Here is a 13,945-nt window from a genome sequence, read left to right as displayed (position 1 = left end):
TCTACAGGCTTAATTTATAAAAATTACATTGATATAATAACTGGATAAATCCATGCCAATTTCTGAATTATGTCTAATATTACATAAACTGGAAAGAAATGTCACATATAATTATTGCAACAAAGACAAACCACAAGGGTAATTAACATAGTTGAGGTTTCATATTACCACAAGTGCTAAAGCACACAGTAAAGTTCATTATTTTCATCTCCCTCATAGGGCCATGTATCAATCTAGGCCTCAAGGGAACACATGATGTATTTAAATTAGCTAATAAAACACAACATATAATTACATAACTCCTTGGAGTAACTATTATGTATAGTGTGAAAATTCTCCAGAAAGTGTTATAAATGTGCAAATCACCTCAACTATTAAACAGCTGTCAGTTCAGACAAATGATGCATGCAAATACATGCTCGTAGAAACAAACATTGCATTATAATGCACAGGTTTAATATAATTACATCATCAGGAAATCAGAATGTGCAGTTACGTTTGACTTCCCCCTTCCTCCGTGAATGAACTGTTGAGTGCTGAGGGCATATTAACCTTATTTTCTACTCATGAGTTCTGATCTAATGATTTCTGATCAACAGAATCAAAAGAAACACCTCTAAATGTGTGAAGTCCCCAGACAAATTATTTATGTTATACGAAGTCCTATCCACCCAATGGAACATTAATTTCCCTAGTTGCTTCAAAAATATTGAGAGTTTTAGAATGGATAGCAAAACCTTAGAGGTTAGAGACATGTTCCCTTGATATACTCAAACCATTAGTAACAAATGAAGAAATAAATATACACTTGACCCTTACATTTAGGGGGTTTCCAATATTTCTGAAGATAAAATCTTTATCAAAGATGAATTTTTCTACTTAATGTCCTCAAATTATAATGGGCCAAATTCATTTTGTGAGCCAATGGAATTACGAGAGGGAAGAAATAGCCCATTAATCCTTATTAACACCCTCTATTATCATTATTGTCACAGTTCCTAAAATCTCTCACATACATACACACACACACACACTCTTTTTAGTGCAAGTCTGTTTCAACAGATTTTAAAAAGATAATGATAAAACTTGGAAGTTTCTGCAAGTCAGTGGAAAAAAACACTGCTTGGAAACCTACATTTAGTTTCCCATACTGTGGTCTTGATTCATCAAGGCTGAGTTCAAAAATCCTGCCTCAAAGCCCCTGTGGCAAAAAGTCAGCCTCGGAGACCGAGGGAGCTTAAAAATGGGCATAACTTTCTGGGAAGTTGTTATGGCCAGGATATACATTAGATCAGTACTCCCTCTTTAGCAGCATTCATTGGTGGGGCTGCAGAGAAGCTCTATTGAATAATTGCCCTACCAGTGGTCCTGATGGCAAACATTGCCTGCTCTACCTTGAAGTGAACTCCCCCTTAACTTCTCTGTGACTGGCTGGCACAGTGAAGTTGAAATTAAGACTCATCTGTCTCTTCTGGCTCTGTCTGTCTAGAACCTCACGACACTTTCTGTAAAGTAAAGGGGATACTCTTAGTGTTGAGGACAATGTTCCCTCTCTAATTAGTTGTTTAATTTTCCTTTTAGCTTGTCTATGTGGCTGAAGTTTCCCTTGCTATCTTTTCTACTCTGTTCTACACATTAATTACCTCCAGTGGAAAAGAACAGTAAAACACCATTACTCTTAAAATCCCATTAACATCTCACTCTTTTTTTTAGCATCTTTTCACACCCACTTGTTTTTGAGCATGTTGCCTATAACAGTTTATTGGCAAACCTGATGCTCACACTGGTGTATGAACTAGTGCCTGCTGCAAGTGGCTACTATACTTCCCTGTGCATGATCACTGCACTACCAGTGTCTAACTTGCTGTCTTGTAAGTGCTTTGACACATAGTTCATAGGAAAGGTGTACTGAAAAGTTAGATCTAGATTCAGTTCTATTGCATATTCTCATCTCCTCATGTTTAAAACTTAATTGCCTGTGGCCTGCTGCAGGAGATTTATGCACAAAGCCTCTAACTGACATGCTTTTGGTTTCAATCATATGTGTCTTAAAACTAGAGCTAGCCAGAAATTGTCTGATAAAACATTTTTCCATCAGAGAACACCGTTTCATGGAAACTGACACATTCCATGGAGATAGTTTGATTTAGACTAAGGTCCAATGGAAAACAGGCAGGCTTCTGTCAGAAACCTGGCTGGTTTCCTCCCACCTTACCTACCTGGCTCCTCAGCAGTCCACGTGATGGGCTAATGGAGAGCCAAGAGCCAGGAAGCTCTGGGAATCATGGATCCAAAGCTTTTGGGTTTCTCTGCAGCTCATTAGGCAGGCTGACAGGAAGCCAGGAACCTAGAAGCAAAGGGAAGCCCAGCTTCCAAGCTCCCTGCTCCTCAGCAAGCTGGGCTCCCATGTTCCTTGGCTTAGGGCCAAGCGGCTATGCAGATTTCATTGGAGTCAGGGACTGCTGGACTTTCAGGGTCTGTAGCCTGGGGGAACCCAGCCCCAGGATTACCCCAGGCCCGAGGCCCCCAGGGTTTTCCCTTTCATGGAGAACTTTGAAATGTTTGGTTTTCATTCCAAATCAGAATGAAATCAAATTTTGATATTCTCTGCAAAATGCAATTATCTTTCTCTGCACAGCTCTGCTTAAACATTCTTTATACTAGCCCAGGTGTTCCATCTTAAATTAATTTAGTGTGGGGGGGGGGGAAGTGTAAGCTGCAACCATCCCCCTACAGAATTAACATGAGATGATCCTCACCAAATGCAGTTTAATTAGACTGAGCTTTAAAATAAATTAAGGATACAATCTTTATTTGATCGTTTCCCATACCTTGTTCACTGTTATGATCAGAGTCACAGCAGATAGTAGACTCACTGCATAATAATTGTCTTTGTTTGAAACACTTTAAACTTTCTCCAAAACAAAAACAAAACACTTTCATGATTTGTTCTGTAAATTCTGCCTGTCTTCACTGCTGCATGACAACGTCACATAGCAAACATTAAGGGCTCTATTTCTGTTCTCAAGAAAACAATCTTCTGGATGGGAGTTGAATTTCACTGGAATTGCTAGAAAAGATAATCTGTTTCTTCCTTCTTTCCCAGTTATTTATTGCTCTATAGATGCTTCCAACTTTCCTTGTCTGCTTGTAAGAGATCCACTTTCATTCACACACTACCCTGGGTTGTATAACTCAAAGGGGAAGAGTAAGAAATAGAAAAAACAGGTCACAGTTGTGCAATATATGCATGTTGTTTTCATTAAATAAATGAAATCGAAAAAGCAGCTTTTATAAGGCACTGAAACCTGGCCTGCACGGACTTCAGGGCTCCCTTTTGCCCATTGACATGGGGTCCATCAGCGGAAACCCATGTCTTGCATTTACTAGTCACTGGCTCCTTGGCCATTCACCAGCACTGGACACCTGCTACATGTTGTGACCAGCTGACATTCATACAATTTCTAATGTTAAAAATTCCTAAATCCTATATCTATTTCATCTGTGTCTCCGTGACACTATGAGGAAGGGGGAAACCCACTATGCCCCAGCCAATTTGGCCTAGATGGGAAAAGTTACTTCCTTGTTACTTGAACAATCACAGCAACCTCAAAACTCAGTCCCTATACTATATAACTGATAGACGGAGCATATGTTCTGCTAAAAATGGGGCAAGGAGCATGAAAAAAAAACAACAGGAGAAGCTTTAAAGAAATGATTGTGGGAGGAAAGAGCCAATTGGCTTGCATCTCTCTGGCTGTCCAATTGCAATGCCAAGGAAGAGGGGCCTATCCCTGTATACATTCCTCCTTTATCCTAAAACTGTCCGACAGCTTGCAGATCCAGTCATGTTTCCCATCCATTAAATCAGTGTGTCACAGCGATAAATATTTACTATCTATATAATTATTTTTAAAGAGAAGGCCATGTGGAAGAATGATCACTGAATTGGGAGTCAGAAGTAGAGCTAGCAGGGAAAATTTTTAATAACGTTTTTCAGTGAAAAACGGCAATTCATCATAACCAAAACTTTGTGAAACAAGGTTGGGTTTCCCAATTCACAAAAAATTGAGAAAAAAGTTTTGAAGTTGTCAACACTTTTTGTTTTTACAATTTTCAATGAAAAATACTGGATTTCCTCTTCAAAATGGATTTCATTTATAAATTGAAACTGAAGAAAGCTTAGATTGAAATAATGTTCCAAATTAGCAAAATGTAACATTACAATAAACCAATTCTTTTTCATTTTGGGTCATTCAGTTTGTGAATATTTTCAGGATTTTGACTATTCATCCAAATTTGAGATGTGAAAAATTTTTAAATCATGGAAATTATTCATGGGATAAGAAAAAACATTTATCGCTCAGCTGCAGTCAAGAGTTCCTGCATTGTAATATTGGCTTTGACACTCATGGTATGCCTTTGGGCAAGTCACTTCACCTTTGATCTCAGTTTCCCTTCTTGCTTCTTTTCACAGGGGGATAGTGATGCTTACCAGCAAACATCACAGGTTCTTGTGATGATTAGTTAATGTCTATAGACTACTTCACACGCATAACGTGCTGTATACATTTTAATCACATTATTCAATACCACTGATCAAGTGATGATATGACCGTCACAGTACGTATCATGTATGCATAATGTTTCTAGATAATCATTTATTTGCTATAAGTCCCTGGGGATAAGGGCCACTGACCTTTCTGTTTTGTAGAGCAACAGGTACATAGCTGGCCCACAATAAATAATAAGAATAATTTATTAATTTGCTCATATTATTTTTTTTACGATGATGGTTTGGATTTGTGAGCAATACTGTCATCATAACCAGAGAGTCAGTGATACGCTACTGAGCAAACAGAAGTGGATGCAGGCTAGCGGTTTGTTCTCCATATAAGTTCCATACATATTAATGCTTAATTGCTAGACGAATGACCTTTATCATCTGAGGAATATTCCCAGTCTTTAGAGCAGAAATCTGAGGTCAATCTCACACATGATAAGTAGTGCAGTATTAAGTAAATAAACACTTGAGCTGTTTCAAAACACAGCCCTGAACTTAAAAGTTAGTGAAACTCAGTACCTGTCCTCTGGTTTTCAATGCTGTACTACTTTTAAGGGTACGTCTTCACTACCCGCCGGATCGGCGGGTAGCAATCGATTTCTCGGAGTTCGATATATCGCGTCTCATCTTGACGCGATATATCGAACCCCGAACGTGCTCCTGTTGACTCCGGAACTCCACCAACGCGAATGGCGGTATGGAGTCGACATGGGAAGCCGTGGACGTCGATCCCGCGCCTTGAGGACGGTAAGTAATTCAAGCTAAGGTACTTCGACTTCAGCTACGCTATTCACGTAGCTGAAGTTGCGTACCTTAGATCGACCCCCCCCCCAGTGTAGACCAGGCCTTAGGCAGCTCTTATAACAATGATGATTTCATGTAATACAAAATCATGCTAATCACCTTTATCAAAAAGAGTTTTTTCTCCTTAAAGCACACAGCAAAACTTCATTTACCTCAATGAAAATGCCTTGGATTGAGTATGGGAAGGAATAGGCACTTTCCCACCCTGTACTGTTCCTTACATGAGGAGGAAAAAAATTCTAACAAATTCCATAGCGACATCAACCACATTAATTCCACTCAAGAGAAAGACATTCCTAATCCACTTGTGCTTGCAGCACTCATGAATCATGAGGTTTTTCTGGAGGATTAAACATGCTATGAAGTGGCTGATAAACAGTGATAGGCAAATAGTCTAGCCAAAAGTATCAAGTTATATACAGAGAGATTGACAGAGAGCTAGAGAAAAAAAAAGATATTTCGTGAAGATATTTTCCCCTCTTCTACCCATCAGCCTTCACCGAAAGTCAAAAATTACTGCTCCATGGGTGGACAGATATATATGAATCAGTTGGGAGGAAGCGACAATAAAACAGCTGCTGCTGTGTCTTTGCATACTAATGTTTCTTTTTAATATGTAAGAATCACTGCTCTTTCTGCACAGCCAAGATCAAACAGTGAACAGAATGGTGTTTGCGTCTTGAAAAGGAAGCAAACAGAGAAACTGCTACACATTTTGCCCTTCATATATTATGAAGACAATTTTTAAACATAGCAAAAACCTTGAAGAAAATTCAGAGTTATGGTAGTGCAAAAATTCCTTGAAAAGACAACTCCAAAGGTTTTTAGACATTTATTTTAATGTACAGTACAATTATTTTTTATTTCATTTACTCTGTGGGTTGTTTAAAGCTGAGCCTAACATTAATTTTAAATGTTTCTTTTTCATATTTTATTGTATGTGCTCTGCTTTCTTCATCCAAGGATGACTCCCTCCACAGTAATTTTAAAAAGCAATGCAGGCTGAAAACATGGTGTTTCTGGCCAAATATAATTCTATTTCTAATAATTTCAACTATATTTAAGAATAAAATACTAGACCTCTCTATGCAAGGAACTGTTTTGATGGATGACCCATTTTTATGTGACATACAAAAGTTACCACGCCAAATTAAAATATTGCTAATACTGCACACAACATAGAAGTGTAAAAGGAGAAATTGGAATACTTTTTAATTCCAGTAGCAATCAAAAAATCAGATTCTTGAGAGTGAAAAGAGATGGATTGTACTGGATATAAATGGTCTAATTCAATACAGCATGATCTCCCATTCATAACTACTTCTCAAGGATCATACCAACTAAAGTCAGACATAGAGGGGTGAAATTTTTGAGTATTTTTAAAATAAAAACATTGGATAACCATAATCTACTTTTCAAGCAAAAAGTGGTCCAGAATTGATTTCCAAGGAATGCAGCATTTCTGGCCTTTTCAGTACAGTGTAATGGAGTTTATTAATAATGCATTAGCATTAGAATGGAAAAACAAGTTATAGTAGAATAAATACTATGAAGTGCATTTGAGAAAAAAGGTAACACTATCTCTAACCTAATGTTATTTATGGAACACAATCTCTGTAATTTTCAATTAATTCACATTTAAATTAATTTACAAACAAATTAACTATAATCATCTCCAGACTCCGGAGTTTCTAGATTTGGATGTGGGTGAATTTATTACCAAGGTAAAGCTAAAGTACATTTTACAATACAGCTCTGCCTTATATGCATCACAATAATTTAACAAGTCTCTGAACACATATCCCTATTAAGGGAACACAATGCAAATATAAGTGCCTCAGCCATAATAGTCCATCTCTAATGATGAATCTTTTCTTACCAAGACTCTCTTAAAAAAAATGCCATCCTCTCTTTCTTAACATTAAAGGTAGAGAAAGCAATTTTCTTTTTTATCTAGGGAAAACAATTGTCTGAAAATTGTATGATCATTAACTCTGACAGGTCATCTTCTTTTATTCCAACTGAGCACTTTAACAAAATCAGCCAAATGCCAGATTAATATTTTTGAAGTATTTAAAAGTAATGGAGCAAAACTAATTTAGTTAAACAACAGAGAATAAACTAGACACAATACATACAGGACTGCTATAAATATCAGAAATGCATAACAAATTCTCATATATGTCAATAACTCTTACCATAAGACTCTGCATCAGCACCATAATTATTTTTTCTGCAATATAAAAAAATCTAAATATCTGTTTCAGCAAAGTTTATTTCAGTTTGTTTTAAGTTGTGCTTCAAAACACACAGTATCTCATTCTGTGTCTAAAGGACTCAGTCACTGAAAGACCAGGATGTTAAACAGAATCAGAATGTGTCACCCATTTTTTAAAGGAATTCCCCAAAGCAACAATTAAATATCGGTACCACAATCTATATTATTTTCAATTTCATTTCAATTTAAAATAAGCTAAACATCATGCACAAGCACAAAGAAATCATTATCTTGCATCCATGCAGGTCTATATAGCTAAAGCACTTGACTTACCTGCCACTGTTTCATGAGCTCCCGAACCTCTTTCGTGTCCTCTAGTATCCTTTCCTTGTGTGTAGCATCCTGCAGGACATTGGCAGTTGTCTCTGCTTCTGTAAGCCAGGCAAGGAACTTTTCCAGATCCAGGTAGAACTGTTGCAGCAGCCTTAGAGCTGCTTCCAGTTCAGCTTCTCGCTCACTAACCCTGTGCAAGCACAAACAGTCAAATGCAGCACTCACAGAAATCAGAACAGGTGTAGATTTTTAAAAAACAAACCCACAGCAAGTTTTTACTATACTAATCAAGAGAAGAGAATTTGTAGATAAGCTACTATAATGAAAGAAAATGTACATAAGAATGATGCACTATATACTGTATGTCCCCCCCCAGCTAATGTTCGTCTCTGTCTTTTTGGATGGTGGGAGGAGGTACACAATGACATTTTTCTACTGCAATCTAGAGGAAATGACATTACTTTGGTAAAGAACACAATGTACTGTACCTGGAATTTTGGAACTCAAACAAATCAAGGTTAATTCCTTTCAAATATGATCAAAGCTTTTTCACTTATCGCTCATAAGCCTGCTACTGCCTGCAAGGTTGTTTAATTTTTGGAAATCACAAAGTAGTTTTTGGTCACTGAGGGGCAAGGATAGTTTACTGCAATTATTAATTCCTCTAAGTTGCAAACTTTGGGAGCTGTATTCATCACCTTGTGTCCTAACAATGCAGAAGATTTTCAAAGGGACATGAAACTGCTCTACCATATAGAAAGGTCTTACACAAATTGTACCATAAAATAACCATAAAAAGATCTATATCAGCTTTTTAATAAAAGATCACCTTTGAAATCTCAAGAATATTTCTCTGCCTTGGGCAAAAACCTAAATCATAACAATTTGGTAAAGAAGAATATTCAAGGACCAAGCATTCCTGTAATGAAAATTCCTTAGGTAAATTTGGTCTGATCCATCAGAACTAGTAGAAAAATTGTCTGTCCTATTTGCATGCACACTTTTTGATTATTAAACTTAGGCTCAAAATGGATTAAAAATTCAAATACCTGCATGTGACACATCACTTATTAATATGTGACTGTCAGTTATTATGCAAAACTATAATTTATTTGAACAGTAACTTTATCATGCGAAATGCATACTAGGCAATAAACAACTCCTGAAGATCTGGTGGCAGCACTGTTCATGCATGAGTTGTTTATTCATCATGGGAGATGTTTTTGCTGAGCACACATACTTCAGCAGTGTAGTTATTGCTATCATACAGGATAGAAGCCTCCTCTTTTGTCTTCACGGCATTAGCTTGGAATGTACGGAATAGGTTTAGAAAGTGTCAACCATTCATAATAAAAGGGTTGAGTCTAAACATTTATCATCTCATAAATACAGTTTAAGGCCTGATAACTAAATACTAGCTCCATATATTGATTGGCAAAGGAAGTTAAGACTAGGTCTCTTATACATCAAAGTCCTACTGCTGGGGAGACTCAAACAATTGTTTCCTACTGTCGACAGATGTGTGTGTGACAAAAAAGCAGCAGAATTCAATATGTATCTTCCTCTATCTGCAGTAAACATATTGCCATATACATCTGATTGTGGGAGGTATTTCCAGAGTTGCAATGCTCAATCATATGTTCAGTCTTCAACCAATAGCTAGCTTAATATTTGTGCATGATGTTTCAGCATAGCCTATATTAAGATTCCAACTACATTTTCCTGGCTAACGAACAGCAATGTGACCTGAATTTACACAACTTTCTACTGAGGAGCATTTATGTTTGGGTTGGAAGTCAGTTTTCTAGGTACTCTGAAAGAAAGTTGCACAACAGATTATCCCAGAAACATTTTCCAACACTGTAATTGTCCCACTCATTCACACAGAGATCATGCAATTTCTGTGTGCTAGAGTCAATATAAAATCTTGTTTATTGTCACCAAAAGGCTAGATTCCTAAAGAACAAAAGGTACAACCTAATACCTAGCTGTTACTGAACCAGGAAAATATGAATTAGGCTGAAAAAAGGTTTTAACACGCTTTACCTATTTAACATGTTTTTTCATCAAGAATTCTTCCAAACTATGAATACAGCCAGTAAACACAGAGGGATTTAAAGCAGCCAATCAGAGTTCAGAAGTGTGAGAGCAGAGAATTCAGTTCAGTCAAATGACATTTATTAACTCAGAGCTAAAATCCACAATCCATGTTTCTCAACCACCTTGTGACAAAGGTAACTATTATTATTGAACCAATTTTTGTAATAGGGAAAGAAAGAAATATGTTAAACCCCTTGCCTCAGGCTATTTATGTATTCATGTATTATTTCTTCAAGAGATAAAGGACTGTATTCTGATGTCAGTTACATATGTGCAAATCTGGTGCTGCTCTCTTTAAATCAATAGAATTATTCCAATTTTACACTGATATGAGTAATATCAAAAAGTGGCTCAAGTGCCCACTGTGACGGGTTGGATCACAGAAAAACCCTGGGGAATTGCCAACTGATGTGCCAAGACTACTTCTACTCATGCCTTCCCTGCCAGCTCGGGGCCCCAGCACCCTGTCTTGCTGAGCCAGACACTCCCGTCTGCTCCAACAAAGACCCAGGGTCAGAATTACCTGCCCCAAAGCTACAGACTTAACTGAAAGCAGCTTACAGAAGTGTTGTCTTTAACACTCAGATGCCCAACTCCCAAAGGGGTCTAAACCCAAATAAATCCATTTTACCCTGTATAAAGCTTGTTCAGGGTAAACTCATAAATTGTTCGCCCTCTATAACACTGATAGAGAGATATGCACAGTCGTTTGCTCCCCCAGGTATTAATACATACTCTGAGTTAATTAATAAGTAAAAAGTGATTTTATTAAATACAGAAAGTAGGATTTAAGTGGTTCCAAGTAGTAACAGACAGCACAAAGTAAGTCACCAAGCAGAATAAAATAAAATGCGCAAATCTATGTCTAATCAAACTGAATACAGATAAGATCCTCACCAGTTCCAGAATGCTCCCTTTTACAGATTAATTTCCTTTTAGCCTGGGTCCAGCAATCACTCACACACCTTGCAGTCACTGCCCTTTGTTCCAGTTTCTTCCAAGTATCCTGGGGGGTGGAGATGCTCTCTCTTTAGCCAACTGAAGACAAAATGGAGGAGTCTCCCAGGGGTTTAAATAGACTTTCTCTTGTGGATGGAGACCCCTTCCTCACTCCTATACAAAGTCCAGATCCAAGATGGAGTTTAGGAGTCACCTCGGCAAATCACATGTCCATTCATGACTCACGGTTTTTACAGGTAGCATCCATTGTTTACATGCTACCTTGAACGTCCTCAAATATACTTCTTACGTGGATTGGAGCATTCCAAGATCCATTGTCCTTTAAGTGTTTCTTGATTAGGTACTTAATTTCAACATTCCTTTCTCCAGGAACTCACCAAATGCTCTACTAAGATTATTTGGAAATCAAGCCAGTACACAGCCAACATTCATAACGCTGAATACAAAAATGATACATGCGTGCAAATAGGATTAATACATTCAGTAGATCATAACCTTTACGGAATTATATTACATGGCATATGTAGCATAAAACACATTCTAAGCATATTTCCATAGAGCCTTATGGGAGGTACTGTCACACCCACGAAAGCTTATGCCCAAATAAATCTGTTAGTCATTAAGGTGCCACCAGACTCCACATTGTTTTTGTGGATACAGACTAACCCGGCTACCCCCAATACATATGATGATAGTGTATATTTCATAGAGAGACTCTCCCTTTCCAGTTTTTAACCCATTACAGATTGGTTAGCTAAAGCTCTATTTTCTTTGACATATTGCTGAGCAAAGTGTTCTGCTCATACTTAGTTCTCTACCTCCATTCTAACCTCTTGACGTGAGTGAAAGATGTCCTTTTTCCTTTTATTAAACCAACGTTCTTCATTCAGCTACTGACTAGGTATTTCTGGAATAGCTAGAGCTAACATAACATAACAGAAGACAACTTTAATTTGGAGATTTAAAAGGGGTTTTTCTCCTTCCTCTGCAGCATGGGGCATGGGTTGGAGGATTCTCTGCATCTTGAAGTCTTTAAACCAAAAGTTGAGGACTTCAATAGCTCAGACATAGGTCAGGGGGTTGTTACAGGAGTGGGTGGGTGAGATTTGGTGGCCTGCATTGTGCAGGAAGTCAGACTAGAAGATCATAATGGTCCCTTCTGACCTTAAAGTCTATGAGTCTATGAACAGAAAATCCCACAGGACCTAGAACAAAGAGTTATTGTATTCACACTTATTTATATACATAAACCATGTTACTGTAGTAATGTTCTATAATAACTCAGAAAAACTTCAAAGTTATTTTGCAGAATTCAAAGATTTTCTTGTGTCCTCATACTGTTTCTCGCCATATCCATGCACATGCAATAGCCTGATTATTTCACTCTGCCAGGTTACTGGAAAAGCATTCATGCTCAAGGAATTGATACTGCAGGAGATATTTTATATTTTGAGGCTCTGTGCCACAGATACAGGTATTGGGGCCAAAGGTGTAGCACCACTTGATCATCGCATCTCTAAAGCTGCCAACTCCAGTGTGGAATCAATTAAGACAACATCATATAGTCCAGGTCTGATATGCACTGGGTAGTAAGTGCTCAACTGGTGTGAGCTGGAGCACACAGGCTACAGGGTTGTTCTCTATTCATTTGCCATAATTGAACCCTGGTTTGTTTGGGTGACAGTGTGAGAGGGCATAACAGTGGCAAGATAACTTTCTTGTGACATCACTCGACTCAGCTTTGGTATTATAGTATATAGCAGATGTCTTGCATCTGTGCATTGCCATCTTCACTGAAGATGAAAAAAGACCTTGTGGGTTATCCAGTTCTACAGAGCAGGATTCTTCTGTAAATTATGCTTTTTTAGTGTTTTTTAAATTTAGTTTTAAATATATCACGTAATACAGCTTGCATCACTTGTGGAGCACACTTATGGCCCAATCCTACAAAAACTTAAGCCTGTGCTTAAATTTTTGCAAGATCAGAACCTTGCTTTATAATGTGGATGAATTCCCTAACAACCTGAATTTCCTCTGAAGCCTGGGACACAGGCATGAGTCTAAGCAGAATCAATGTGAACCTCAGCAGATCTGATAAATATAGCTGAATGCTACAAATAGGATACCTAGGTGTAAAAGAAAAGGAGTTTGTAATTTTCTCCATTGTAGGCTGCAAAGTAGGATCAAAAACTAAAACTGACCCACCAATGTTAATAAATAGGTAATTTTTAATCTAGAAAATTATGAACATGAGCTCAGTCAAGGGAAAAATTGACCAGATGTAGACATATTGCTGAAGACCAGAATTTATGTCTGATGGAAGCATCTACAAGAAACAATACTTTCTATAATTGTACAGGGCTTACAGTGAGATACATGTTAGCTATAAAGAATATTCTGACACTGTTCTGCTATGACCCTCAGAAATTTTAGGGAACATAATTCTCTGACCATGCAAAAACACATGGTGTTCCACAGAGCATACTATTAACTACAAACCCGCTGGTATTTTTGCCTTCTAAATATTGGCACAGTTAACATTTTACTTACTCTCTCTCTATAGTAATCATGACAGGTCATCCCCTCAACCATGGAAGAAATAACATCTAAAAAGATTATTGGAAATGGGATACTTATTTGAAACAAGTTCACTCGTATTCTCTCTCTCTTTTTATTTAAAAAAATATTTTAGATCTTTAGATTGCCAAAATATTTAAAAAGTGTTAACTTTTTAGGTGCTTGCATTGAATTCTTAAATCAGTCATGCACAGAGCTTACATGGGTATAGGTGGCGGGAAGATATCTTACTCTTCAAAACAAAGTCACAACCATCATCATTTAACAATAATCTCACAAAAATTAGGATTCCGTGCTTTCTGAAATCTCTGCAGTATGTCCATATTTTTTAATATAATTGGCTCTTTACACAGTGATGTATTTGCAAAATTATAAGATTGAAATGAGGA

General features: G+C 37.4%; 1 protein-coding gene across 20 annotated transcripts in view; it reads right to left on the bottom strand.

The window, feature by feature from the left end:
* The window catches only part of DMD (dystrophin), a 2,044,659-nt gene that overhangs the window by 382,190 nt on the left and 1,648,524 nt on the right, over positions 1-13,945 (bottom strand). For all 20 annotated transcript variants that reach the window (XM_044996713.1, XM_044997415.1, XM_045002732.1 and 17 more), the window contains one exon: positions 7,920-8,109. In XM_044996713.1, coding sequence (XP_044852648.1) covers positions 7,920-8,109 — 190 coding nt within the window. The remainder of the gene's footprint in view (positions 1-7,919; positions 8,110-13,945) is intronic.

This window comes from Mauremys mutica, chromosome 1 (genome assembly GCF_020497125.1).
Source record: "Mauremys mutica isolate MM-2020 ecotype Southern chromosome 1, ASM2049712v1, whole genome shotgun sequence".
Lineage (NCBI taxonomy): Eukaryota > Metazoa > Chordata > Testudines > Geoemydidae > Mauremys > Mauremys mutica.
The sequence above is the reverse complement of the archived record's forward strand: the minus strand, read 5'-3'. Positions and strand labels throughout refer to the sequence as shown.